The sequence below is a fragment of the Pyrus communis genome, chromosome 16, assembly GCF_963583255.1.
Source record: "Pyrus communis chromosome 16, drPyrComm1.1, whole genome shotgun sequence".
Classification (NCBI taxonomy): domain Eukaryota; kingdom Viridiplantae; phylum Streptophyta; class Magnoliopsida; order Rosales; family Rosaceae; genus Pyrus; species Pyrus communis.
The window spans coordinates 13,763,789-13,790,906 of NC_084818.1; the positions used below are offsets into that span (position 1 = coordinate 13,763,789).

Sequence of the window (27,118 nt, forward strand, 5' to 3'; positions counted from 1 at the left end):
GGCAACACCATGGCGTCACCGTGGGATGGCGTCGACAAACTGGACCAGCTGCGCAGCCCTTTTGGGCCTACTGCTCCACAGCAGACACAACCAAGCCTTGACTTGGCTTACATGTCATACGGGCCTGAAAGCCCTAGTTCACCCGAGCCCAAACCCACATGCCAGAAGCATGTTGGGCTTGTTCCCAGGCACGGGCTTGCAACCCTGATCCCTTGTCTCGGCCCACGCCAGCAAGCTGCCATGCTTGCTGGGCTTGTATTAGCCTCAACCCGCAGTTTTTCAGCCAGCCCATGTGGCTGGGCTTTATCCCTTGGACCCGTGGCCTGCAGCCCATTTCCGAGCACCTCTTTTGCTCACGACACCCAACCCTATCCTTTGGGCTATGCTATTTTCGACCCGATAATATTATTCTAATATTATTTTGTTTCTACAATTGACCATGTTTGGTCCCGATTTATTGAATTAATTAAAAGTGACCTAAAGTCCATTAATCCGATAATGAATCCAAAATTATTAACTTGAAGATCACTTTTGGACATTAACGATTCAACAATTTATTTTTATACCTTAAACTGTTGACATACTTTCGTAGTAACGAAGCTCTCACACTTAAGTTCTCGAAGAAACTCAAATCCACTACACTTAGTTGTATATTGCATTCTGTGTTCTTGAAGGAACCTCTCTTTTATGAACTAAACGTTCATAAACTAAATTGAACCTGTAGTTTCAAATTTAGTGCCTTTGAAACCCGAAGTTTTCATAAAACAATACACCCATTAAAACCCGACATTTTTCATGAAAACCATGTCTTAGAACTTGAATGTTCTAACTTTGATGCTTATGGATGATTCATTCCCATAACACTAATCACAATCTTGTTCCCTCCAATTCAGTGGATTGTCGAACTGTCACAAGTTCGATTTTCCTAAGGATGCTTCTAATAGAAACCACTTTATGTAGGGTACAAGACGTGAATCTCCACTGACTATCAAGAATCTAAGAAACCATTGTAGCCAACAATGGCATGGAAGAGTTGAATAAGCCTTTGCCATGATCTTCATTCGAAAACTTATGCTCGAAGCATTACAAATAGAAATACCTCCTAAACGAGGATTCCATGGCTTTTTGGCTCGCTCATATGGACAGTCTAATCATGAAAAACATTGCTTAAAGCACACCATGATTACGTCCATGAATGAGTACAATTCTGAAGTTTATAAATCTAATTGAATTTTGACTAGAGAATACTTTTCTCGTCCTTCCATGTTTCTAACTCGCTCCTAAAGCAGTAATGTAGAAAGTGGAAGTTTACCAAATTCTTGAATCTGATTACTACCACAAATGTGAGAGAAAGGTATGGCTTTATACCCAGTTCGGGGTCTGTCTGTCTCACAATCTAATTTCGAGTTTGTTTTTACAACATATGGTAGAATCAGGGCTGCCAAGGTGTGGCGTCATGCCCGAAGTATGATCCTTGGCACCTAAGACCTAAAACTTCAAGAATAAGGGATAGTATTCCCAAACCTTAACCCTGCAGAATCTACTTCCGTCTCGATGGAATAGATCATTGGTTATGCACCTGTTCGTGCCCCTGCCAATGTTGTTGAGGAGTACCATTCTCGTAGTCAATATGTGAGATTAATTTTGCTCCATTGAACATCGTTGGAAGAGCAAAATTTTGACATGGATAGCCTTGTTGGCCAAATCCTCTTAGTAAACTATTTACTTTGTGAACATTTTTCCATGTTCTTGGATTCAAGTTTGGTGTATGTTTTACTTATGGATAATCTTATTGATATTGTCCTCGAATATGAGTTAATTGAATCATGTTTCTTAATACATGTGACCAATTCAATTAAACACGTGATTAGGTAGGAATGTGGGAAAGTTAGTTGTCTGGATGATTGCGATACTACGCACGCTAACTTTACACCTAAATCACATCTGTAACAATGACTTCAGGTCTATCCAACCTAATTAAGAGCATTGGCACGCTCCTCGTTGTATGAATGGTACCAAATTACCATTTAAGGGACCTTAAATTCTCCATGTCGTTGAGTTTTCAAGGATATTCGAGAGAACAATGATCATAAATGACACCACTAAAAATAGAGTGGAATATCTTTGTACCACCTCCTAAAATGAGCCTGAAGCTTTGATTTGGGGCCAATGGGTTGTCTCCTCACTGGGAACACACCACATGTGGCCAGCCTGGAGCTTGGTGATTGAGCAGTTTACTTAACTTGGCATGACCTTTTTGGGACACTTAGGTCAAACAATGATGCTACAACATATCTCCTTACTTGAAGTAAGGATCTTGTGCCTACAAGCACACTTTGCCAAGCATGCTCATTAGAAAATTGATTTTCTAAATCGTCCCTTGCAAAGATACGAAACGACTTTCTTTTCACAGTGGATTCAAAGGAATAAATGTGGACTAATCCAACCAAAATGCGGACCATATAAATACTTATGGTTTTGGTTGATGAATCGACAAACTGGTCACATGTTTGTCCATACACATTGCTGCTAAACCTCATGGCCGATTAAGGGCTCACCACCATACTTATCCCTTAAGGTTCGGGAGACTAGATAATGCCAGAGAGTTTATATTGATGGTTTTTGATAAAGTATTGCATGTATTTTGGGTTTATAATTGAACATCGAATTCCCATGTTCACCCCCATATAGCCTTGCCTAGTGATCATAAAGCGCAACTTAAATGATTGCCCGAATTTTGGTAAACGTCCTAAGTTTTCAGTTTCTGCCTAGGGCTATGCAATCTTGTACGCAGCTACGTTGGTTCGCCTTGAGGCCCATTGCCACCTAACCTATATGATGTTATAGTTGGTTACTAGGTATGAACCTGACAATTTTCGTATTTACACATTTGGGTGTGCATTCCATGTGCCAAGTTGTGTCGCCGCAATGTACCAATATGGGTCCTTAAAGAAGGATGTGAATCTTTGTCAATTATGATTCTCCTTCACACTAGCTCTCTTAGAGCCATTGCACACGATCTTTTTACCGCTCATTTGTGAGTTGGTCACTTTAATGAGGCAGTATTCCCGCCATTAAAGGGAGATAAGAACGTCAACGTTCCTGTAGAAAGACGCGAATTTTCATGGACATTGGCCACTATGTCTCATCTCGATCCCTATACCGCACAAGTGTGATAAGCAAGTGTGATAAATTCTAGCTTTCAGAATGTTGCTCCAGACGCATTTCTCTGATCTAGCTAAAGTGACGAGATCATATACCAGTTGTAAACATGCCTGCAATGATAGACGTACTTAACAGACGTTGAGTCAACATCCCTAGAAGGTGTGTCGCCCCTGTTGGACGATTTGGACGCCCCAGTTGGACAGTCCGGTACACCGGTGGATAGCCAATCAATCTGTCTTGGCCTGAAGCACGACAAATTACTCAGTTCATAGGATTCACGTCTCTAAAAGAGGAAGACACGGCACAATAATGAATCCATACTTGATCGCTGTCTCAAATCATTTCCATCTCATGAGATTAATCTGGATTACTCCCAAGACTTGAAGTTCTTGGTCCAGTATACTAGTTTGGATGAGCTAAATGGAATTGAAATGAGATTACCATCGATGATGTTTTCACTTATATGGTAGCTACCGACATAAATGAAAAGCGATGACATCAAACCGTGTTCCGTTGATTAAATGACAACGTAGAACTGATTGGACAACTAAAGTTACAATCTAGGTCAAATTCCTTACCAAAGTGTGTTTTGGACCTATCGTTCCTACACTGCCCAAGGTAACCCCGTTGTGTTACAAGTGGGAAATGAAGCATTATGAGATGAATGAAATAGTGCGATATGATGCACGCCTTATGACGCAAGGTTTCTCTCAAAACGTTATGTGATTGATAGCAGCATTATGAAATGTAGTAAGCGCTTTCTCCATAGGGATATAGATACAAAGATTTACATGTAAGTTCCCGAAGAATTACATGGACTGGTTCAAATAGTTCCAAACCATGGAACACCTTCTTAACTTGTTTTGAGGCGTTCACTTATGGATTGAAAAATCCGACAGATGGTATACCCGTCTAAGTGATTATTTGATCAGTCAAAGATATGAATTATGCCCTTGCTTGTTAAACTATGAAGTCTTATTCCGAATTGTTAGAGTTATAGTTTATGCCATTAACACGAATCTCACTAAAACTCCGGAAGAGCTTGAGAAAACTGCCTCACACCTGAAGATGGAATTTGAGATGAAGGATCTTGGGAAAACTCGTTTATGCCTTGACCAGAAGTTGAAGCATTGTTTTGACGGTATTTTGGTCTACCAGTCGAACTACACCCTAAAGGTGTCACCTTTTAAGTATATTTTTGATCGTCCATATGTTATATGCAAATGAGACCCTTGAAAACGTTATGGAATCCGAAATTCCATATCTAAGGTTTAACTTTACGCTTTGTTGTACTTAGCTCATTGTATTAAGACAAGACATCTCCTGCACTGTTGATCTTGGTAAAGATGCAGCACCACGCCTACACGCAGCCACTGAATTGGTATTAAAGACGTACTCTGAAGGTACTATGAATTTGGGCAAATCAAATCCCGACGCATCTCGAACGAATCCGACCTCCTGATCCTTGAAATGATGATTGTCTTGTTTGTTATGTTGACGCATGTTACTTATCAAACCTACATAAGGCAAAATCCCTAAATGGTTATGTCTTTACCGTTAAGGATATCGCAATATCTTGGAGGTCCATAATATAACCTTGTGAAACCTTCGAATCGTTCCAAGACTCACCTCACTTTACTACGCCACAAGTGAGACATGGTTAGAAGTTCTTGTTGAGCATATTCGAAGTACTTGTTGTTTTCATCCATCATTGAGTCCCAACAACGATCCATGAAGACTATGATGCATGTATCCACCCGATCAAGCCATGCTACATCAACGAAGTCAACACCAAGACATATTACGTCTACATCTACATCAGCAAAGCATCAGGAGATTGAAGTCATGCAAGCCGATCCCAAACAACCTTGCCGACCTCTACACGATGTCACTACTGAAGTCAATCTTATCCTGTGGGATAACAAGAAAAGAAAGAGAGGAGAGGAGAGACAGGAACGTTGAGAGGGTGGAAAAGGAATTAAAGTGCATTAAAAGTGATGCCTACAATTTTCTTATATATAAAAAAAAAAGCGTGTGTGGTTTGAACTTCGAAACCAGAACCTTTCCCACATTTTACTTATTATTACTATAAAAGCAATAGAAACCAGAGTTTTCCCTTCCCATAACTCTCAGTTCGCCATCTCCTGAGTCTGCCCTTCCTTTCAGTCCAAAAGCTTGAGTCCGTCTCCGTCACCGTTTAGCAGAAATGGCCGACCAAAAATATGGTTATCCCTACCCTGCTCAATGGGGTTATCCCCCTCAAGGAGGTATTTTCTGAACTAATTTCACCTTTTTAGGTACCAAAAACAGTTTATTTCAGTTGGTTTTTTCAGGTTATCAATTTGCGCCTTCTCTTTGATGCCCCTTGTTGGTCTCAAAACTCAACTCTCTCTCCCCTGGTTTTAACTATATAAAAGTTTTCATTTTTGCTCTTACTTTGTAGTTGATCAACATTAAGTGTGCTTTTTGTATTTCTTAACATGGATTAGTATGTAATTAATTATAAATATTAGTTTCCTAATACCAATCTTCTATGTCACTGTATGTGATGGATTCTTGTTTGAGTATAGTTTAAGCTAGCGTTATTAACGCTCCAAAATATTCATCGTGCGTTCATTAATTTACTCCATACATGATGACGGCTTTGAAGTGCCAGAAATAGCTCACTAGTTTAGGTCTTTTTTAATTTACTTGTAAATTTTTGTTTTAAGTTATAATTTTAATTTTGTGTAGGTTATTACCAAGGCCCTCCAGTAGTGGCACCTCCACAATATGCTGCTCCTCCACCCAGGAGAGAACCAGGTTTCCTTGAGAGATGGTAATTAAACTTTCTCAACTATCTCTTATCTAACATGAAATTCATTTTTTTTTTTTTTTCTGGTTACTTTCCTTTTCTTTCACAATTAAAATCTAATTTCTATATATGTTATACCTAGTTGTTGATGATTCTGGTTACTTTCCTTTTCTTTCACAATTAAAATCTAATTTCTATATATGTTATACCTAGTTGTTGATGATCTATTTTTGCGTTTGTTGTTTGGATGTGGTGTCAACAGTCTTGCGGCTTTGTATTGCTGCCGCCTAATTGACGAGTGTTGCTGCGATCCTTCTATCCTCTGTTTCTTTTATAATTAATATATATCCATTGGATAATTCCACAGCCATATATTGTTGTAAAAGTGTAATGCTTCTTGATTACAAATTATCTTTAATTCTGTAGAATTTATGTACAAGACTGTTGTGCCTTGGCCCGTTCGTTAGTGCGGAATCGAGATTCAGATTACACACACACAGTTGAACAAAATAAAATACAAGAAATAAAGACACCGAGAAATTTACGAGGTTCGGCAAAAACCTGCCTACGTCCTCGGAGAGATATTGCTCTTCACTATGAAAAAAACAGTATAAGTTACACATGAGTTAAATCGACATAACCCAATCCCATAACCCTTGTACACCCACTCACAGAATTTTCCCAAGAGCATCACTCTAACCCAAGAGTTCTTTCACAAGAGATCTTCCACTCTAGCTCTCTTGATTTCTCTCACCCATGCCCATGGTAGAGCCAAATGCTCACACCATCTCTTTTGGATGCTTTCCTTCTCTCATCCGTATCCTTGTTTTGCCAAATGCTCTCTTTTTATGCTTTTCTTAATCCAAGCCTTCTCCCACAAAACATGGCTTTGAAAAAGCCACAAAACATGGAGCAATTTAAGCCACAAAACAAGGAAACATTTGGCCATTATCCAACAAAGACTACTAGTTGTTTCTGTTCTGCAATCTATGTATGGTATCCATAATAGTTATATATCTTCTTCATTCACCAGTTCAGCCAATATTAGATAGACAGATTCTAATACAACATCAATACTAACTGACATCGTGGCACAGAATGAGGTGTTAGGGTTTAGGGCTAAAGTTTTTATACACTTATAGTCGTTCGGTAATGTAATGCTTAATTTTAGCTAGCTCACGATGTGCTCCAATGTTGGTGACTATCGTTGTTTTTGGAAAGGTAATTCTCTCTTTTTTTCAGCTATTTTTAGTTCTGTCTTGTAGATTGAGTGAATCAAATGAAATCAACAATCTTGATTAAACAAGTGTACGTAAAAAGCTGAAAAAAAATGTTTATTAATTCTCTTATTTTTCTTGTTGGAGTGAAATATTGAATCTTATGATACATTTAACTTTTATAACATGAAGGGGATGCGCATGTCACATGTATATAATGTTCACCTGATGATGATGCCCCAAGTGACGTTTCACTCGCATGTGTGAACAAAGTAAATGGCGAAGGTAGAACATAAAAATTCAAAACCAATTTGTTTACTTCTTGGACTTTAGCTAGCATTTGCTATGATGTCAGTGAGGACACGTAAGTCCCCACATTTTGAATTTTGGATCACAAGCTCACAAGGCGATGGACCTTCACCAGTTGTCCTCCAAGACCTTCAAAACCGCGTGGGGCTGGATTGATGAATTTTCTCCCTGTTGTTTACCTACTTGCATTCATTTCTCTTAATGAGCAGATTGGACAACTTAGCTGTTATTAGTGCTAGCATCTGTTCTTACAGGAAGAGAAATCTTGGTTGAGCAGGTAAAGGAACGAAGCGAGGAGAAAAAACACTTTACATTACAGGGGGGAGGAATGATAAAGTAAAGTTTAAAGACGACGATGGATTTCTTTAATTTTTATTAAGATAAATGATAAGGAAAAGAAGATAGCCAATGATGGCACCCTCAAACGGTGGAGTCGTGGCATGATTGCAACGAAAATTCTAAATGCTCCGGTGTATGACATGTCTTAAAACAATAATTGAACGGTAATAAATGCTTGGATGTATGACATACACTAAAATAATGATCGTGAGCTCAAAAATTATAATGAGTAGAACAGTAATATTAGCTTTTCTTCCTGAACGATCACATGATTAAAACTCTCACCTTTTCTACAAATCTACTTCATAAGCTAGAAAACATGACAATTCAAGACATGATAATTTTCTTTGTGTTATAAATAGGTCAAAGTTAGAGAGATAACATTTTTAACGGTAGGTGCAAGGTAGATGTTAAATGTCACACTAAAAATATAGCACAAGAGGATAACAAATAAAAAGGCAGAGGAATGGATGATGTTACTGATATTTTTCTCTCGTTCTCTTCTTCTTATATTTTCTGTAACTTGAAAACATGCGGAGTGCTCTATCTATAGAGCAACTCCAAACTAATACATTAACTGCATATTGAAATTTACGACATTTCGTCTGACAATACAATCTCTATGTATTCAACTTTTACTTTGCATGGGCATTGAAAACTTTTGCCCATGCTGAAGACTTTTGCTAACATACTGTGTGGGCATTCATTGCCATCAGACTTTTCAACACTCCCCCTTGGATGCCCACATATCAACATGAGTTGCCTCGTTAAAACCTTGCTTGGAAAAACCTAATGGGAAAAAACCATAGCGAAGGAAAAAGAGTACAACTTTCCTGGATCGTTGATATAGTGTCAAGTATGCTTATGTTGCCTCGTTAAAACCTTGATAGGAAAAACCCAATAGGAAAAATCCTAATCGAAGGAAAAATAGTACAACAAGCATGTATCATGGATACTCCCCCTGATATGTATCTCCCCCTGATTCCGCATTCTCCAAATTTAGCTGTTTGGTAAGTCGACGTAATCCGATGCCTTGCACTAACTTCTGAAACGTGCACTTTGGTAGAGATTTGGTGAACAAGTCTGCCAGATTTTCATTTGAACGGATTTGTCTGACTTCAATAACTTTAGCCTTCTGAAGCTCAGGAGCATTGAAAAACTTTGGAGATGTGTGTTTAGTTTTATCGCCCTTGATGAATCCTTCCTTCATTTGGGCAACACAGGTTGCATTATCTTCATAGATGATAGTTGAGTTGTCTGTCTTCGAAGCTAGACCACATGAATTCCGAATATGATGGATCATTGATCTTAACCAAGAACATTCACGACTTGCTTCATGTAAAGCAAGTATTTCTGAATGATTTGAAGATGTGGCAACTAATGTTTCCTTGGTTGAGCGCCATGGGATTGCTGTATCTCCATTCTTAAACACATATCCAGTTTGTGAGCGGGCCTTATGCTGATCAGAGAGGAAACCAGCATCTGCATATCCAATAAGGACTTGGTCATTTGTGGAGTTCTTTGAGTAGAAGAGACCCATGTCTGTTGTCCCACGAAGGTATCGCAATACATCTTTGATACCCTTCCAATGGCGAATTGTTGGAGCAGAGCTATACCTTGCTAACAAGTTAACTGAAAAAGCTATATCTGGTCTAGTACATTGTGCTAAATACAACAAAGCACCTACTGCACTCAGATATGGTACTTCTGGACCAATGACCAGTTCATCATCTTCTTTTGGACGAAATGGATCTTTCTTAATTTCCAAAGAACGAACGACCATTGGCGTGCTTAGTGGATAAGCCTTGTCCATACCAAATCGCTTCAGAATTTTTTCAATGTAAGCTGATTGGTGGACCAAAATTCCACTAGCACAATGCTCGATCTGCAGGCCGAGACAATATTTTGTTTTTCCAAGGTCTTTCATTTCAAATTCGCTTTTCAGATATTCAGCAGTTTTATTGAGCTCTTCAAGAGTTCCAACTAGATTCATATCATCAACATATACTGCCACTATAGCGAATCCAGAATTGGATTTCTTAATGAACACACAAGGGCAAATAACATTGTTGATATACCCTTCTTTGATCAAATACTCACTGAGACGATTATACCACATTCGTCTAGATTGTTTCAGCCCATACAATGATCGTCTTAATTTGATCGAGAGCATACCTCGTGGTTTGTTACTTGTTTCAGGCAACTTAAGTCCTTCTGGGACTTTCATATAGATGTCAGTATCTAATTCTCCATATAGATACGCAGTGACGACATCCATAAGTCGCATGTCAAGTCTTTCTGAAACCACTAAACTTATTAAGTAACGGAACGTAATTGCGTCCATTACAGGAGTGTATGTCTCCTCATAATCAATTCCAGGTCTTTGAGAAAAACCTTGTGCAACGAGTCGTGCTTTGTATCATGCGATCTCATTTTTCTCATTGCGTTTCCTTGTGAATACCCATTTGTAACCCACGGGGTTTACACTAGGCGGGGTTTGGACTACTGGTCCAAAAACATTCCGCCTTTCCAAGGAATTTAATTCTGCCTGGATTGCATCTTTCCACTTAGGCCAATCCTGTCTCTGTTTGCATTCATCAACAGAGCGAAGCTCAATATAATCACTTAAGATGATTTCAGTGGCTACTGCGAATGCAAACATATCATTGATGATTATTTCATTATGATCCCACAATTCATTTGTACATGCATAATTTATAGAGATTTCTTTGCTTTCATGTACTTCTGTCTCTTCAGGGACATATGTCTCATCAAGGACATTTTCTTTTTCTGGAAGTCCAGAATCATGAATTGTGGATGTATCATTCATTTTCTCTTCCTGAATGATTTCATTTGGATTCAGTTGTGCCCTCGACTTTCTCTTTCGAGGGGCTGAATCTTTTGAACCTTGGGGTCTACCATGCTTCAGGCGTGCACCAGATAAATCATTCGCTGCCACTTTATTTTGTCCAACAGGGACATCAATTCTTGCAGGTGCATTTGCAGTTGGTATATGTGATTTTGTCACTTTCATAGCATCATTAAATGCATCTAGCATTTGATTGGCAATGCTTTGAAGATGAATAATCCTTCTCACTTCATTTTCACATTGAATGCTGCGAGGATCAAAATGAGACAAGGTGGGAACAACCCATGTCAGCTCTTTCCGTTATTCTGGAATGATTTTTTCTACCCCTAATGACGGGAAAATTGTCTCATCAAAGTGACAATCAGCAAAACGAGCTGTAAACATATCACCTGTCAAGGGTTCCAAATATCTAATGATAGATGGTGAATCAAAACCCACGTAAATTCCCAGTCTACGCTGAGGTCTCATTTTAGTGCGTTGTGGCGGTGCAATAGGCACATAAACAACACAACCAAAAACTCGTAAATGGGAAATGTTTGGCTGATGTCCAAACACGAGTTGTACTGAAGAGTATTGATGGTTGGCTATAGGTTTCAATCGAACCAATGATGCAGCATGTAAGATGGCATGTCCCCATGTAGAGACTGGTAATTTGGTTTTCATAAGCAGAGTGCGAGCTATTAACTGAAGTCGCTTGATCAATGCTTCTGCTAAACCATTTTGAGTATGGACATGAGGAACAGGGTGTTCAACATCAATGCCCAAAGTCATGCAATAATCATCAAAGGTTTGAGACGTAAATTCACCAGCATTATCAAGTCGGATTGACTTAATGGGATAATCTGGGAACTGTGCTCGTAACTTAATTATTTGAGCAAGAAGTCTCGCAAAGGCTACATTCCGAGTAGACAAGAGACAAACATGTGACCATCGGGTAGATGCATCAACCAAAACCATAAAATATCGAAATGGTCCACATGATGGTTGAATATGCCCACAAATATCCCCTTGAATTCTTTGCAGAAATGATGGGGATTCAGCATCAACCTTTAGTTGAGATGGTCTAATTACCAACTTCCCTTGAGAACAAGCTTTGCAAGGGTTATCATTTGAGGCAGCAATGTGTCTGCTCATTAATGGATGTCCATTAGAGTTGGTAATGATCTTACGCATCATGGTAGATCCTGGATGACCCAGACGGTCATGCCAAAGCATGTAAACTTTTGAATCAATGAACTTCTGGTTTATGACAGTATGTGATTCAATTGTCCTTATGTATGTATAATACAATCCACTCGACATACCACACAACTTCTCCAATATACGCTTCTGGGTATCATTAGAGGTAATGCATAGATACTCCACATTTTCTGCACTTTTTGTTTCAATGTGGTATCCATTTAAACGTATGTCTTTGAAACTCAACAAATTTCGAGTAGATCGAGCGGCATACAATGCATTCTGTATGGACAATATTGTTCCATTTGGTAACATAATCTGGGCTTGCCCTGAACCTTCAATTACATCTGAAGGTCCTGATATTGTTGTTACCCCTACTCTTGTAAGTATTAAGCTTGAGAAATACTTTCGATCACGAAGTATTGTATGTATGGTTGCACTATCTGCAAGATAAATATCTCTGCCATTTCTCATGTTCTGAGAATAACCACAGTTTTTATCCATGCTCTCTGAGTAAGAGAATCAGAGTTAAAAGCAAGTTATAACAAGAAATTTACATGCCACTTTTATTGAATCTGAAATACTACAAGTTCAGCATAATAAAAGTACATCAATGATTCAATCGGACCGGTATACTTCATTTCCCCTTTCCACAATAAAGTCTGGAACATCTAGATGAGTTGTGTTCAACTGCCCTGATAAGTCAAACACCGAATCAGGTATATCCATTGGTCTAGCCTGGTTGAGAAAATTGGTTTCGACACCCTTCTTCTTGAGGGAGGCTTGATACAGATCCACTAGATGTTTTGGGGTACGACAAGTACGCGCCCAATGCCCATTGCCACCACACCTATGGCAGGCTCCTTCAGAGTTCCTGGGAGCATTGTTCATATGAGCTTTGCCTTTGTGGCGATTCGCATTTTTGAAGCTCGGGCCTGAATTATGCCTCGGAACCTGGTTGTGAAACTGAACTCCACGGTTCTTGCCTTTCCTATTCCATCGACCTCGCTTGTGGCCACGTCCTCGTTTATGATTATCACCACCAGAGGATGTGGCGTTCACTTCGAGGGAAGCAGCATTCACTTCTGGGAATGGTGCAGATCCAGTAGGTCGGGAATGATGGTTTTTCATCAGGTGCTCATTATTCTGTTCAGCTACTAAGAGCACAGATATCAGCTGGTTGTACTCAGTGTAGCCTCGTGCTCTATACTGCTGCTGCAGGAGCACGTTGGAGGCATGAAATGTGCTGAGAGTCTTTTCCAGCATATGTTCCTCAGTAATAATGTCCCCACAGAGCTTCATCTGAGAGGTAATTCTGAACAATGCAGAATTGTATTCTGCCACTAACTTGAAGTCTTGGATCCTCATATGAGTCCACTCATAGCGGGCCCTTGGAAGAATCACCGTTGTCTGGTGATTGTATATGTTTCTCAAGGCATTCCAGATAGCTAACGGATCTTCAACTGCTAAGTACTCGCTCTTTAGCGCCTCATCAAGATGACAGCGAATGAAAATCATAGCCTTTGCCCGATCTTGAGAGGATGAGTTGCTCTCTTCCCTGATGGTATCTCCAAGATTCCCTGCTTCCAAATGGATCTTGGTATCCAGTACCCAGGTCAGGTAATTCTTCCCGGTAATATCCAGGGCAGCAAATTCAAGCTTCGCCAAGTTCGCCATTTTCCTTTCTGAAAGAAAATGAGATGTGTAAGAACTTGCAATAATACGTATTCCTGGAGGAATATGATGTTAGAACTTCTGGTTCTTACAAAATTTTCATTTTGATCTTCAGGCCAAAATGATAAGCACTCGAAACTTCTGGCTCTAGATTTTCAGGGTGAATGAGGAGGGCGATTATACCGCACCATTCTCATTGAAATAATGTAATATAGAATGGGCGATTATTCCGCACCACTCAAGTAACAGGAAAATTAAATATGCAGAGCAATGTGGGCGATTATACCCCACCACCTAAAATTGCAATGAAATTAAATAGCAGGTAAATTTATATATGCAGGGTAGGGTGGGCGATTATATCGCTCCACCTAAAATTTGCAGTAAAATTAAATCTGCAGTCCAAGATAGGCGATGATACCGCACCGTCTTGGATCGCAGTAAGAATAAATTTGCAGTTCAAGATGGGCGATTGTACCGCACCATCTTAGATTGCAGTAAAATTAACATAAATAAATACTGGGTTAGTAATCAATCTCTACACCAAACAAGTAATCAAAGATGTATGTAACCGTTAGATTAAGAACTAAGAGCAGGCATGGAGCAAACAGCTCATCGTGAGGATATACCGCGCAGTTGAGGCAGAGGAAGAAGATGAACAGTAAAAACCTTAAAGGAAACATTTTTCTTTCTTTCGTTTGTTCGGCGAAGAGAGATGAGAGAATAATTATATTTAGAGACTCGTGCTGATAACGTGTTATAAATAGGTCAAAGTTAGAGAGATAACCTTTTTAACGGTAGGTGTAAGGTAGATGTTAAATGTCACACTAAAAATATAGCACAAGAGGATAACAAATAAAAAGGCAGAGGAATGGATGATGTTACTGATATTTTTCCTTCGTTCTCTTTTTCTTATATTTTCTGTAACTTGAAAACATGCGGAGTGCTCTATTTATAGAGCAACTCCAAACTGATGCATTAACTGCATATTGAAATTTATGACATTTCGTCTGACAATACAATCTCTATGCATTCAACTTTTACTTTGCATGGGCATTGAAAACTTCTGCCCATGCTGAAGACTTTTGCTAACATACTATATGGGCATTCATTGCCATCAGACTTTTCAACACTTTGCATCACAATTTAAAGATTCGTAATTGGATGGACACTCATGTCAATATGGCTAATTGAAGTCCCATGACAGCACAACCAACCTAGTCTAGAGAAACATTTGAACATAAAAATAAGGAAAGCGATGTTTTTTTAAGGAAGTCCTGGGGAATTAGAAGTGCACTATATGAACACTACAAAGTCGCGTAGAAGTGATTTATAAATAAGTAGCTCCTTCTAAGTAGGTATTTACAAATCACTCTCATATGCCTTTATATATGATGTAATTCTAATCCGTCCTATCTAACATTTTGTGATTTATTACTTACTAACCTAACTTCAATTCCTTGGGACTTGGAGATTTCTCCTATGAACATATCTCAAAATAAAATCTGAAGTACTTAGGGTTAGTCCGCTTCAATCAATCCTATCTAACATTTAGATCACCTATTCTTGTTTAGGATTGAGTCAATCAATATTTTGTACTTTTAAGGAGGGGTCAATCAAGAGAAATCTAGCAACTGTTATTGACCTTAATTAGTTGGAGAGAAATAATTCTCTCACCTTTAGTTGAAGAGAACAACAGTTTTTACTAATCGATGTTAGAAAATAAATATTCATTAGATATGAAATTATTTATTGACTAGAACAAATTTCCTATTTTGTTTAAGGGTTTACCTAGGTTTCTCTTAAAAAAATAAAAAATAAAAAATTCTAAGTGACCCTTATAGTAATGTACCCAAAAATATATAAGGATACATTTTATTACACACACACAAAACCGCATGGGTACATAATAGGAACAAAAAAACAAGGGAAAAAAAAAAAAAAAGGAAACATGTCAAACTAAAAAAGAATTGTTGCAGTCCTATTAAATTAGGAATGTGATTGTATAAATCCTAGTGTATCTAGGAATATCTCTTATATTCCTATTAGGAGTTGATTACCTATTAAGAGTTGTAATCCTAAAAGGGTAAGAAATTAACCTTCCCTATTATTATAAATAAAGGCATAATGGGATGGAATAGAACACACCTCACAATTATGCATCTCTTTTTTCTCTCTACTATTGCCACACCCTCTCTCTATGACCTCCATAATTGTTCAGTAAATTATGCCTAGAACACGTTATCAGCACACTCTTGACGCTGCACTAACAAGAGAATTTATTCTTCAATCGAGGGAGTATTACATTTTAATCATTCTTTTTATGATTAATTTATTATTTTATTGAATTGATATATATATATATATATATATGCTATTGATTCAATTTAATTTTTCTATGTTAAACGTGATACAATGCATTGGAGATGCAATTCTGGCTTTCCAAGAAGGATCTTCTACAAATTCAAAGGTTTTTATTGTTTTCTGCAAATCAGGTACGCTTAAAATAAAGTAATATATTTGACACGACCTTGAAGCATGAAAACATTCCGCATGATGCATGAAACCCCTATGTTTATATTTTCCTTCCGATATATATATATATATTCTGCAAATCAGGTACGCTAAAAATAAAATAAGATATTTGAAACGACCTTAAAGCATGAAAACATTCCACATGATGCATGAACCCCCTATGTTTATAGTTTCCTTCCGATATATATATATATATATATATATATATATATATATATATATATTGTATATGTTCATATATTTGTTTCATGCATTAAGCAATTTTACTTGCTATGTGGAATTTGTAAGTCAATGTATATAAAATAAATTAGAAGCAAATTTTGGGTTTCCTAAACCCTAGGTTCGAAAATTTTTTTGGGTAATCCTTGGCATCACTGTGGCAACACCATGACGTCACCGTGGGATGGCGTCGACAAACTGGACCAGCTGCACAGCCCTTTTGGGCCTACTTCTCCACATCAGACACAACCAAGCCTTGACTTGGCTTACATGTCATACGGGCCTGAAAGCCCTAGTCCACCCGAGCCCAAACCCACATGCCAGAAGCATGTTGGGCTTGTTTCCAAGCACGGGCTTGCAACCCTGATCCCTTGTCTCGGCCCACGCCAGCAAGCTGCCATGCTTGCTGGGCTTGTATTAGCCTCAACCCGCAGTTTTTCAGCCAGCCCATGTGGCTGGGCTTATCCCTTGGACCCGTGGCCTGCAGCCCATTTCCGAGCACCTCTTTTGCTCACGACACCCAACCCTATCCTTTGGGCTATGCTATTTTCGACCTGATAATATTATTCTAATATTATTTTGTTTCTACAATTGACCATGTTTGGTCTCGATTTATTGAATTAATTAAAAGTGACCTAAAGTCCATTAATCCGATAATGAATCCAAAATTATTAACTTGAAGATCACTTTTGGACATTAACGATTCAACAATTTATTTTTATACCTTAAACTGTTGACATACTTTCGTAGTAACGAAGCTCTCACACTTAAGTTCTCGAAGAAACTCAAATCCACTACACTTAGTTGTATATTGCATTCTGTGTTCTTGCAAGAACCTCTCTTTTATGAACTAAACGTTCATAAACTAAATTGAACCTGTAGTTTCAAATTTAGTGCCTTTGAAACCCGAAGTTTTCATAAAACAATACACCCATTAAAACCCGACATTTTTCATGAAAACCATGTCTTAGAACTTGAATGTTCTAACTTTGATGCTTATGGATGATTCATTCCCATAACACTAATCACAATCTTGTTCCCTCCAATTCAGTGGATTGTCGAACTGTCACAAGTTCGATTTTCCTAAGGATGCTTCTAATAGAAACCACTTTATGTAGGGTACAAGACGTGAATCTCCACTGACTATCAAGAATCTAAGAAACCATTGTAGCCAACAATGGCATGGAAGAGTTGAATAAGCCTTTGCCATGATCTTCATTCGAAAACTTATGCCCGAAGCATTACAAATAGAAATACCTCCTAAACGAGGATTCCATGGCTTTTTGGCTCGCTCATATGGACAGTCTAATCATGAAAAACATTGCTTAAAGCACACCATGATTACGTCCATGAATGAGTACAATTCTGAAGTTTATAAATCTAATTGAATTTTGACTAGAGAATACTTTTCTCGTCCTTCCATGTTTCTAACTCGCTCCGAAAGCAGTAATGTAGAAAGTGGAAGTTTACCAAATTCTTGAATCTGATTACTACCACAAATGTGAGAGAAAGGTATGGCTTTATACCCAATTCGGCTGGAGTCTACCGAATCCAGTTCGGGGTCTGTCTGTCTCACAATCTAATTTCGAGTTTGTTTTTACAACATATGGTAGAATCAGGGTTGCCAAGGTGTGGCGTCATGCCCGAAGTATGATCCTTGGCACCTAAGACCTAAAACTTCAAGAATAAGGGATAGTATTCCCAAACCTTAACCCTGCAGAATCTACTTCCGTCTCGATGGAATAGATCATTGGTTATGCACCTGTTCGTGCCCCTGCCAATGTTGTTGAGGAGTACCATTCTCGTAGTCAATATGTGAGATTAATTTTGCTCCATTGAACATCGTTGGAAGAGCAAAATTTTGACATGGATAGCCTTGTTGGCCAAATCCTCTTAGTAAACTATTTACTTTGTGAACATTTTTCCATGTTCTTGGATTCAAGTTTGGTGTATGTTTTACTTATGGATAATCTTATTGATATTGTCCTCGAATATGAGTTAATTGAATCATGTTTCTTAATACATGTGACCAATTCAATTAAACACGTGATTAGGTAGGAATGTGGGAAAGTTAGTTGTCTGGATAATTGCGATACTACACACACTAACTTTACACCTAAATCACATCTGTAACAATGACTTCAGGTCTATCCAACCTAAATAAGAGCATTGGCACGCTCCTCGTTGTATGAATGGTACCAAATTACCATTTAAGGGACCTTAAATTCTCCATGTCGTTGAGTTTTCAAGGATATTCGAGAGAACAATGATCATAAATGACACCACTAAAAATAGAGTGGAATATCTTTGTACCACCTCCTAAAATGAGCCTGAAGCTTTGATTTGGGGCCAATGGGTTGTCTCCTAACTGGGAACACACCACATGTGGCCAGCCTGGAGCTTGGTGATTGAGCAGTTTACTTAACTTGGCATGACCTTTTTGGGACACTTAGGTCGAACAATGATGCTACAACATATCTCCTTACCTGAAGTAAGGATCTTGTGCCTACAAGCACACTTTGCCAAGCATGCTCATTAGAAAATTGATTTTCTAAATCCTCCCTTGTGATAGGAGCATTTTTAGGCGACTTAACTACCTTATTCTTGTGCATTTGTGCTATTATTTCTTAGTTAATGTCGTATTACAACTCAATTTCGTGTGTTTGTAGGTCATATGGGTCAAAGTATCAAGAAAGTGCATTTTGGAGCTATTTTGGACACTATGGGGATAGCTTGCATATGGGCTAACATGGATGGACGAATTTGAACTTCAAGAGGCTAGATATGTGATAAGAAGAGGAAGGAACTAAGCTAAGGACAAAGTGGATAAGGAAGGAGCTCAAAAGAGGAAACCTTATCCAAAACATTATCTAAACATTATCCAACCTTATCCAACATTATCCAATTATCCAAAACATTATCCAAATCTTATCTCATCTTATCCTATCCAAACCTTATCATGTCTTACTCCTAATTGCATGGGGACCTAAATGGATAATTCTAGAACCTATTTCTAGAAGCATCCTATTCTAGAAGGCCCAAATCTGCCACAAAACCTATTCTTTCTATAAGCCCTAGAAATGTGGCGCCCCAATCCATTCTAGAAGGCTTTGGCTTGCCTTGCAAGCCAAGCAACCCTCTCCCCTAAGTCAGCCGCACCTCCCTAGGCCCAATCCCTTTGGGATTCTGATTTCCAAGGCCTAATCCTTGTGGATTTGGGTATACAATTCCTTTTATAAAACTATGTGGGCCAAAAACCTCTTCCTAGGTGTATTTGACAACCCATGGCCGAATTCTAGGGCCCTAATCCACCAAATCTGCTAAGTAAACCCTAATCTAATAAACCCTAGGACTATATAAACATATTTTCAGCCACAAATTCGTACCACCCCCTTATGCTATTCAGAAACCCTTGTGCCGCACCTCCATTCTCCATTCTTGACCTCCATAGACCTCCCTCCACATCCATACATCTCTGCCGCACCCTTCCCCACCATAATCAACCATCCTCCATCCCTCCAAACAAGAAAACACCACCCAAAACCACCAATTCCATCACCCAAACTTTGTGCCGCAGCAAGGAGGAGGAAGAGGAGCCAATCTGTGCATCGAATTCATCTTGGATCGCTGAGCAATTAGGTGTATTCTTTCTTATGATTTCAATGTTTAAATTCAATACTTTTTGTTGTGCAAGCATGAGGAACTAATCCCCCTTTGGCTAGGGGGGAAATTCGAAACCATGGTTATATTTGCATGATGATTTGATTACTTTTAGTTGTGATTTCATGAATGATGAATTCAATTTGCTTATCTGTTTTAATTAAAACTTGCTTATGTATATGAATTGAGAGTGCACGCTTAATTTGCATGCATAAACATGATGCTAGGGTATGAGGGAACTTCACCTAATCGTTGGGAACTTATATTCATGAGTAGTTAAGATTGTTGGTCACAATTATGATAAGTGAATTCTTGGCATAAGTATCATGCGCTTTCATAGTTACGAATGCCTCGTCAACACCTATGATTTCCATAGAACCTAATGATCTTTGATTGTCTTTCTATCATGCGCTTTCATATAGAAAACCTTTAAGGAATAATTTGATTGCAATGCGCTATTTCCATTCAATTCAATGACCTAAGGGAAATCTGAGAGTTAATTTAAGCGTACCTAATTAACTTGGGGTGTTGAGGTTCATAAATTCATCGAATAAGCAACTGGAGATTATTTTGTATGCAAGTATGCCATGTGTGGAGAAAAACCTCCTAGCCATCTCACCATCCATTTAATTCCACCAATTTCGTCAAAATCTGCCTAGTTTACGTATTTGTTTTGTTTTGTTTATTTTCGTCCAAAACCAAATCCCCAATTGTCTTAGAGTGTCTAATTAGTTCAAATATGTTTTAGATTGTGTTTTTTAGAGTTTTGAGTCAAGTTAGAACCAATTTTCGTCCAAGTTTGTGTTTAGGCTCAAAACTGCCCAGATTGTGTTTTTAAGACAGTTTTGAGTGTTTTTAGCCTATTTTGAGTCTTGTGAACGTAGTTGAGTCTTTTTACGTGAGTTTAAGTGTTTGAAAGGTTAATTTTATTTATTTGAGTCAGTTTAGAGTGTTTAGCAATCCCTCCTAATCCCCGGTGTAAGAACGATCCCTACTTATTTATATGCTACAATTGTCAAAAGAGGGTTAATTTGTGTGTTAAGTTAATTTTCGCATCACCTTGCAAAGATACGAAACGACTTTCTTTTCACAGTGGATTCAAAGGAATAAATGTGGACTAATCCAACCAAAATGCGGACCATATAAATACTTATGGTTTTGGTTGATGAATCGACAAATTGGTCACATGTTTGTCCATACACATTGCTGCTAAACCTCATGGCCAATTAAGGGCTCACCACCATACTTATCCCTTAAGGTCCGGGAGACTAGATAATGCCAGAGAGTTTATATTGATGGTTTTTGATAAAGTATTGCATGTATTTTGGGTTTATAATTGAACATCGAATTCTCATGTTCACCCCAAATAGCCTTGCCTAGTGATCATAAAGCGCAACTTAAATGATTGCCCGAATTTTGGTAAACGTCCTAAGTTTTCAGTTTCTGCCTAGGGCTATGCAATCTTGTACGCAGCTATGTTGGTTCGCCTTGAGGCCCATTGCCACCTAACCTATATGATGTTATAGTTGGTTACTAGGTACGAACCTGACAATTTTCGTATTTACACATTTGGGTGTGCATTCCATGTGCCAAGTTGTGCCGCCGCAATGTACCAATATGGGTCCTTAAAGAAGGATGTGAATCTTTGTCGATTATGATTCTCCTTCACACTAGTTCTTTTAGAGCCATTGCACACGATCTTTTTACCGCTCATTTATGAGTTGGTCACTTTAATGAGGCAGTATTCCCGCCATTAAAGGGAGATAAGAACGTCAACGTTCCTGTAGAAAGACGCGAATTTTCATAGACATTGGCCACTATGTCTCATCTCGATCCCTATACCGCACAAGTGTGATAAGCAAGTGTGATAAATTCTAGCTTTCAGAATGTTGCTCCAGACTCATTTCTCTGATCTAGCTAAAGTGACGAGATCATATACCAGTTGTAAACATGCCTGCAATGATAGACGTTGAGTCAACATCCCTAGAAGGTGTGTCGCCCCTGTTAGATGATTTGGACGCCCCAGTTGGACAGTCTGGTACACCGGTGGATAGCAAATCAATTTGTCTTGGCCTGAAGCACGACAAATTACTCGGTTCATAGGATTCACGTCTCTAAAATAGGAAGACACGGCACAATAATGAATCCATACTTGATCGTTGTCTCAAATCATTTCCATCTCATGAGATTAATCTGGATTACTCCCGAGACTTGAAGTTCTTGGTCCAGTATACTAGTTTGGATGAGCTAAATGGAATTGAAATGAGATTACCATCGATGATGTTTTCACTTATATGGTAGCTACCGACATAAATGAAAAGCGATGACATTAAACCGTGTTCCGTTGATTAAATGACAACGTAGAACTGATTGGACAACTAAAGTTACAATCCAGGTCAAATTCCTTACCAAAGTGTGTTTTGGACCTATCGTTCCTACACTGCCCAAGGTAACCCCGTTGTGTTACAAGTGGGAAATGAAGCATTATGAGATGAATGAAATAGTGCGATATGATGCACGCCTTACGATGCAAGGTTTCTCTCAAAACGTTATGTGATTGATAGCAGCATTATGAAATGTGGTAAGCGCTTTCTCCATGGGGATATAGATACAAAGATTTACATGTAAGTTCCCGAAGAATTACATGGACTGGTTCAAATAGTTCCAAACCATGGAACACCTTCTTAACTTGTTTTGAGGCGTTCACTTATGGATTGAAAAATCCGACAGATGGTATACCCGTCTAAGTGATTATTTGATCAGTCAAAGATATGAATTATGCCCTTGCTTGTTAAACTATGAAGTCTTATTCCGAATTGCTAGAGTTATAGTTTATGCCATTAACACGAATCTCACTAAGACTCCGGAAGAGCTTGAGAAAACTGCCTCACACCTGAAGATGGAATTTGAGATGAAGGATCTTGGGAAAACTCGTTTATGCCTTGACCAGAAGTTGAAGCATTGTTTTGACGGTATTTTGGTCTACCAGTTGAACTACACCCTAAAGGTGTCACCTTTTAAGTATACTTTTGATCGTCCATATGTTATATGCAAATGAGACCCTTGAAAACGTTATGGAATCCGAAATTCCATATCTAAAGTTTAACTTTACGCTTTGTTGTACTTAGCTCATTGTATTAAGACAAGACATCTCCTTCACTGTTGATCTTGGTAAAGATGCAGCACCATGGCTACACGTAGCCACTGAATTGGTATTAAAGACGTACTTTGAAGGTACTATGAATTTGGGCAAATCAAATCCCAACGCATCTTAAGCGAATCCGACCTCCTGATCCTTGAAATGATGCTTGTCTTGTTTGTTATGTTGACGCATGTTACTTATCAAACCTACATAAGGCAAAATCCCTAAATGGTTATGTCTTTACCGTTAAGGATATCGCAATATCTTGGAGGTCCATAATATAACCTTGTGAAACCTTCGAATCGTTCCAAGACTCACCTCACTTTACTACGCCACAAGTGAGACATGGTTAGAAGTTCTTGTTGAGCATATTCGAAGTACTTACTGTTTTCATCCATCATTGAGTCCTAACGACGATCCATGAAGACTATGATGCATGTATCCACCCGACCAAGCCATGCTACATCAACGAAGTCAACACCAAGACATATTACGTCTACATCTACATCAGCAAAGCATCAGGAGATTGAAGTTATGCAAGCCGATCCTAGACAACCTTGCCGACCTCTACACGATGTCACTACCGAAGTCAATCTTCCAGACGCTTGTCCGAGGAATTGGTATGCCTAACTATTCATATGCAATGCTTGTAGTTCTCATTTGGAAGTTATGTCAAACTTAGGGGGAGTATCCAGAAGTATACTCACTTGATCTTAATGTACACTTTTTCCCTATGATTAGGAGCATTTTCCCCATTGGGTTTTCGCTACCTAACTAGGTTTTAACGAGGCACCCATTTTGTGTTGATCATACCCTTGTGAGCTCTTCTATTTGCTTCCAAAAGACATATAGCTTTGACTTAATGCAACTTCTCACTTTTCTCCTTAGTCTATGGGTTTTTCTCCCACCTTGGGTTTTACCCTAGAGAGGTTTTGTGAGTTTTACTTTTTCTCTTTTTATGCATTCTTTCTTTGATCTGAGACTCGCATTCGCTCATTGTGCTGACGACTTCATCAACTGTACTTACTTCATCGCTGAAGACCTGATGCGTCATTTACTTGAGTATTTACACAATCAAAGGGGAGTGTTGCAGTCCTATTAGATTAGGAATGTGATTGTGTAAATCCTAGTGTATCTAGGAATATCCCTTATATTCGTATTAAGAGTTGATAACCTATTAAGAGTGGTAATCCTAAAAGGGTAAGGAAATAACCTTCCCTACTACTATAAATAAAGGCACAATGAGGTGAAATAGAACACACCTCACAATTACATCTCTTTCTTCTATCTATTATTGCCGCACCCTCTCTCTATGGTCTCTATAATTGTTCAGTAAATTATGCCTACAACAAGAATTTAATTGTATTAAAAAGGATGATATTAGTTGCCTGAAAGGAGGAGTTAAACACTTAATTAAATTCTTAAATACTTATTTATAATAAAATAATATAAAATATTGAATTGCCAACTAAAATACTTATGTGGAAAGAACTAAGGAATCAAAGGACTTCGATCCAAAGTTGAAAAAACACAAGGTTTCAATCAAAGTATACCTTAGCCTAATTTTGTTTTTAATATTTTTGGAAAGGCAATGTAAGCTTTAATGAGTATGACAATATCATTAACCTTCAATTTCAAATTTCCAAAAATATTATTCAAGTTTTTTGGTTACAAAGTAAAACATCACAACAAAGAACAAGAATTAAATATAGAATATGATCAATATCAATGTGACTGCTGGACTTATTAAATTATAGTCTCTCAAAAACTTGCTTACCAAGTCTTGTTATTTGCTTAAAAATAATTATTTATGAATATAAAGTGTGTTATGTGCATTGTCTTATTATTATCTTTCAGCGTCAATCGATCAGTAATGCTAGCCGTGAAACATTGGGAAGACAGGGAACCTCATAAGCCCGTCCTTACAGTGTAAACCATCGTGTTCGCCGCAAGCGAAGTAGTAAGGCCGCCACCTTTGGAGCACAAACTCAAGGCCATCTCCACCACCTTGTGTCTAATTTCCCACCATTCTTGCTCGACTCAAGTCACAGTTCAAGAAGCTCTGAAAGTCTTGGAACAAGTACACGCTGTGAAGACGTATGGTGTCACTTGGTGGTTCATACTTGAAAACTGCAAACACCCAAAACACCATTTATCATGTAAATACTTGTTCACTTATATTCATAAAGGAAAAAGCGTTGCTCATATCAAAACAAATCAAGGAGACTTGATGAAAGTTTTCATTGTTGTAAATCGTTTGTTTGACACATTATGTTATTAAATTGTCGATATATAATTTACAATAGAAATTACATCCAAGACTTTAAACAAACTCAAATCTTTTTTGGTTTCAATAGGCTAAAGACAAGGAATCGTTTTTTTTTATACAACAATACACACACACACACTGTAAGGGGTGATGGACGAATTAGTATTGAACTAGTAAATCACAAGATTCGAACCTAAACCTCTTACTTACAAGTGAATATCTGTACTACTAAACCGTAGTACTAAGTGGCAATGACTAGAGAAGCTAAAGAAGTGACATTTTTGCAAACAACAATTTAAGGGGGGAAATGTACAACAATTTTTTGAGTACTCACCTAGAGTATCCTTGATGTAAATTGGACCATTCTCCAAAGCCCAATCTGTGTAGTTAAATCCGAAATGCCAATTTTCCGATCCACCAACAACGATCTTGTTGGGTCCCTTGGTCCAATTGAGGTGGTACGATCCATTGTTGAAACCCCAGCCTGTGTAATTACTATATTGCCAATGTTTGTTGGCTGTGCTAACTGCCAGCATCGAAGCAATTAGCACCATTGCTAATGTAATTTGTGCAAAACTCGAACCCATTGTTTTCTATCAAATGCAAAAACTCAAGCGATGGAGTGGTGAAATTTAGAGGATAGAGGGGAATGAAACTTGAGTTGTGGTGAATACATATTAGTAATATGGGTTCTTTTATAAGCCAATTAAGTAGTGCAAACTGGCCAAATTGACACCTTTTCAATATTGGTGGGTAAAACAAGGAAAAAAAATGTTGTAAAATTATAATGCTGCTCCTAATTAAGTTTAAGTTTCCCTAATTAAGTTAGTCTTCCACTTAATGTCTCTTTCTCCCAGTCTCTAATAAACAATTACATGCGTAACGTGTTTGTTATGTCAAAATTAGTTTTGTATTTTCTTAATAGCCAGAGTTAATATTTGGTTTCTTTGGAGGTTCAAATTTTAACAAGCCTTTAGACTCAAGTGTTGCAGAAGGTAAGAATCACATTAATTTGTTATGGATGTTGAGATAACTTACCTTACCACGAGAGTTAGAAGTATTATTCATTTTTTTTTCTATTTGATTTCTATGATATTCGAATTAATTTAGTGTAAATAGTGGAAAAGGAATTCAAACTTAAGCAGAAAGAGAAAATGATATTACTCTAATCAACTCAGCTAAATATAAGTTTGCTAACATGTTTTGTAAATATAAAATTGTAACAACCTCCGAAGTCTACTGAGGACCCTTTTTTTTTTTTTTTTTTTTTTTTTGGTGTAGCAAGGTTTTCACAACTTCATTAAACCCACAAAACAAATTTACATGAAAGAGGTCCGACCCCAATATATAACCCAACACGAAGTTGTGAGCCCAAAGAAAAATAAAAAACCGAAGAAACTAAACAACTTGCATCTGCCGCCATCTTTGTCGGAAATATCCCATCCAACGCTCCAGAAGCGGAGAAAAAGAAAAGCATCCTTCAAGTAGCGCGCGCACACAAGCCCTGTTGGTTCTCCTCCCTCTTAGCTTTCTATTGGAGAGTTCTTCAAAATATTAAACACAGTTTACATTAAAAACTTCATACTGTTGCAATCATATTTAGAATAGCAAAGTGATTGTGTAAATCTTAGTGTATTTAGGGATATCTGGAATATTCCCTAAAGTAGATATTATCCTATTAGATTTGTAATCCTATTAGGGTAACGATTTAACCTATCCTACATCTATAAATAAAGGCACAATGGGGTGA

At 38.1% G+C, this 27,118-nt stretch overlaps 1 protein-coding gene, 1 long non-coding RNA gene and 1 pseudogene across 2 annotated transcripts; 1 reads left to right on the forward strand and 2 right to left on the reverse strand.

Moving 5' to 3' along the window:
* The first annotated feature begins 5,264 nt into the window (after positions 1-5,264).
* On the forward strand, positions 5,265-6,342 carry LOC137721367 (uncharacterized). Its single transcript, XR_011066633.1, has 3 exons — positions 5,265-5,432; positions 5,899-5,983; positions 6,222-6,342. It is a non-coding gene; the product is annotated as an uncharacterized lncRNA (long non-coding RNA).
* Positions 6,343-12,490: 6,148 nt separating this feature from the next.
* Positions 12,491-13,390, reverse strand: LOC137719844 (uncharacterized). Its single transcript, XM_068458848.1, has 2 exons — positions 12,916-13,390; positions 12,491-12,807 (listed from the first exon to the last, which is right to left on the reverse strand). Exons 1-2 carry the CDS (start codon positions 13,388-13,390, stop codon positions 12,491-12,493), a joined length of 792 nt encoding a protein of 263 aa, XP_068314949.1.
* Positions 13,391-24,975: 11,585 nt separating this feature from the next.
* LOC137719845 (uncharacterized) lies at positions 24,976-25,922 on the reverse strand (annotated as a pseudogene).
* Between the last annotated feature and the right edge of the window lie 1,196 nt (positions 25,923-27,118).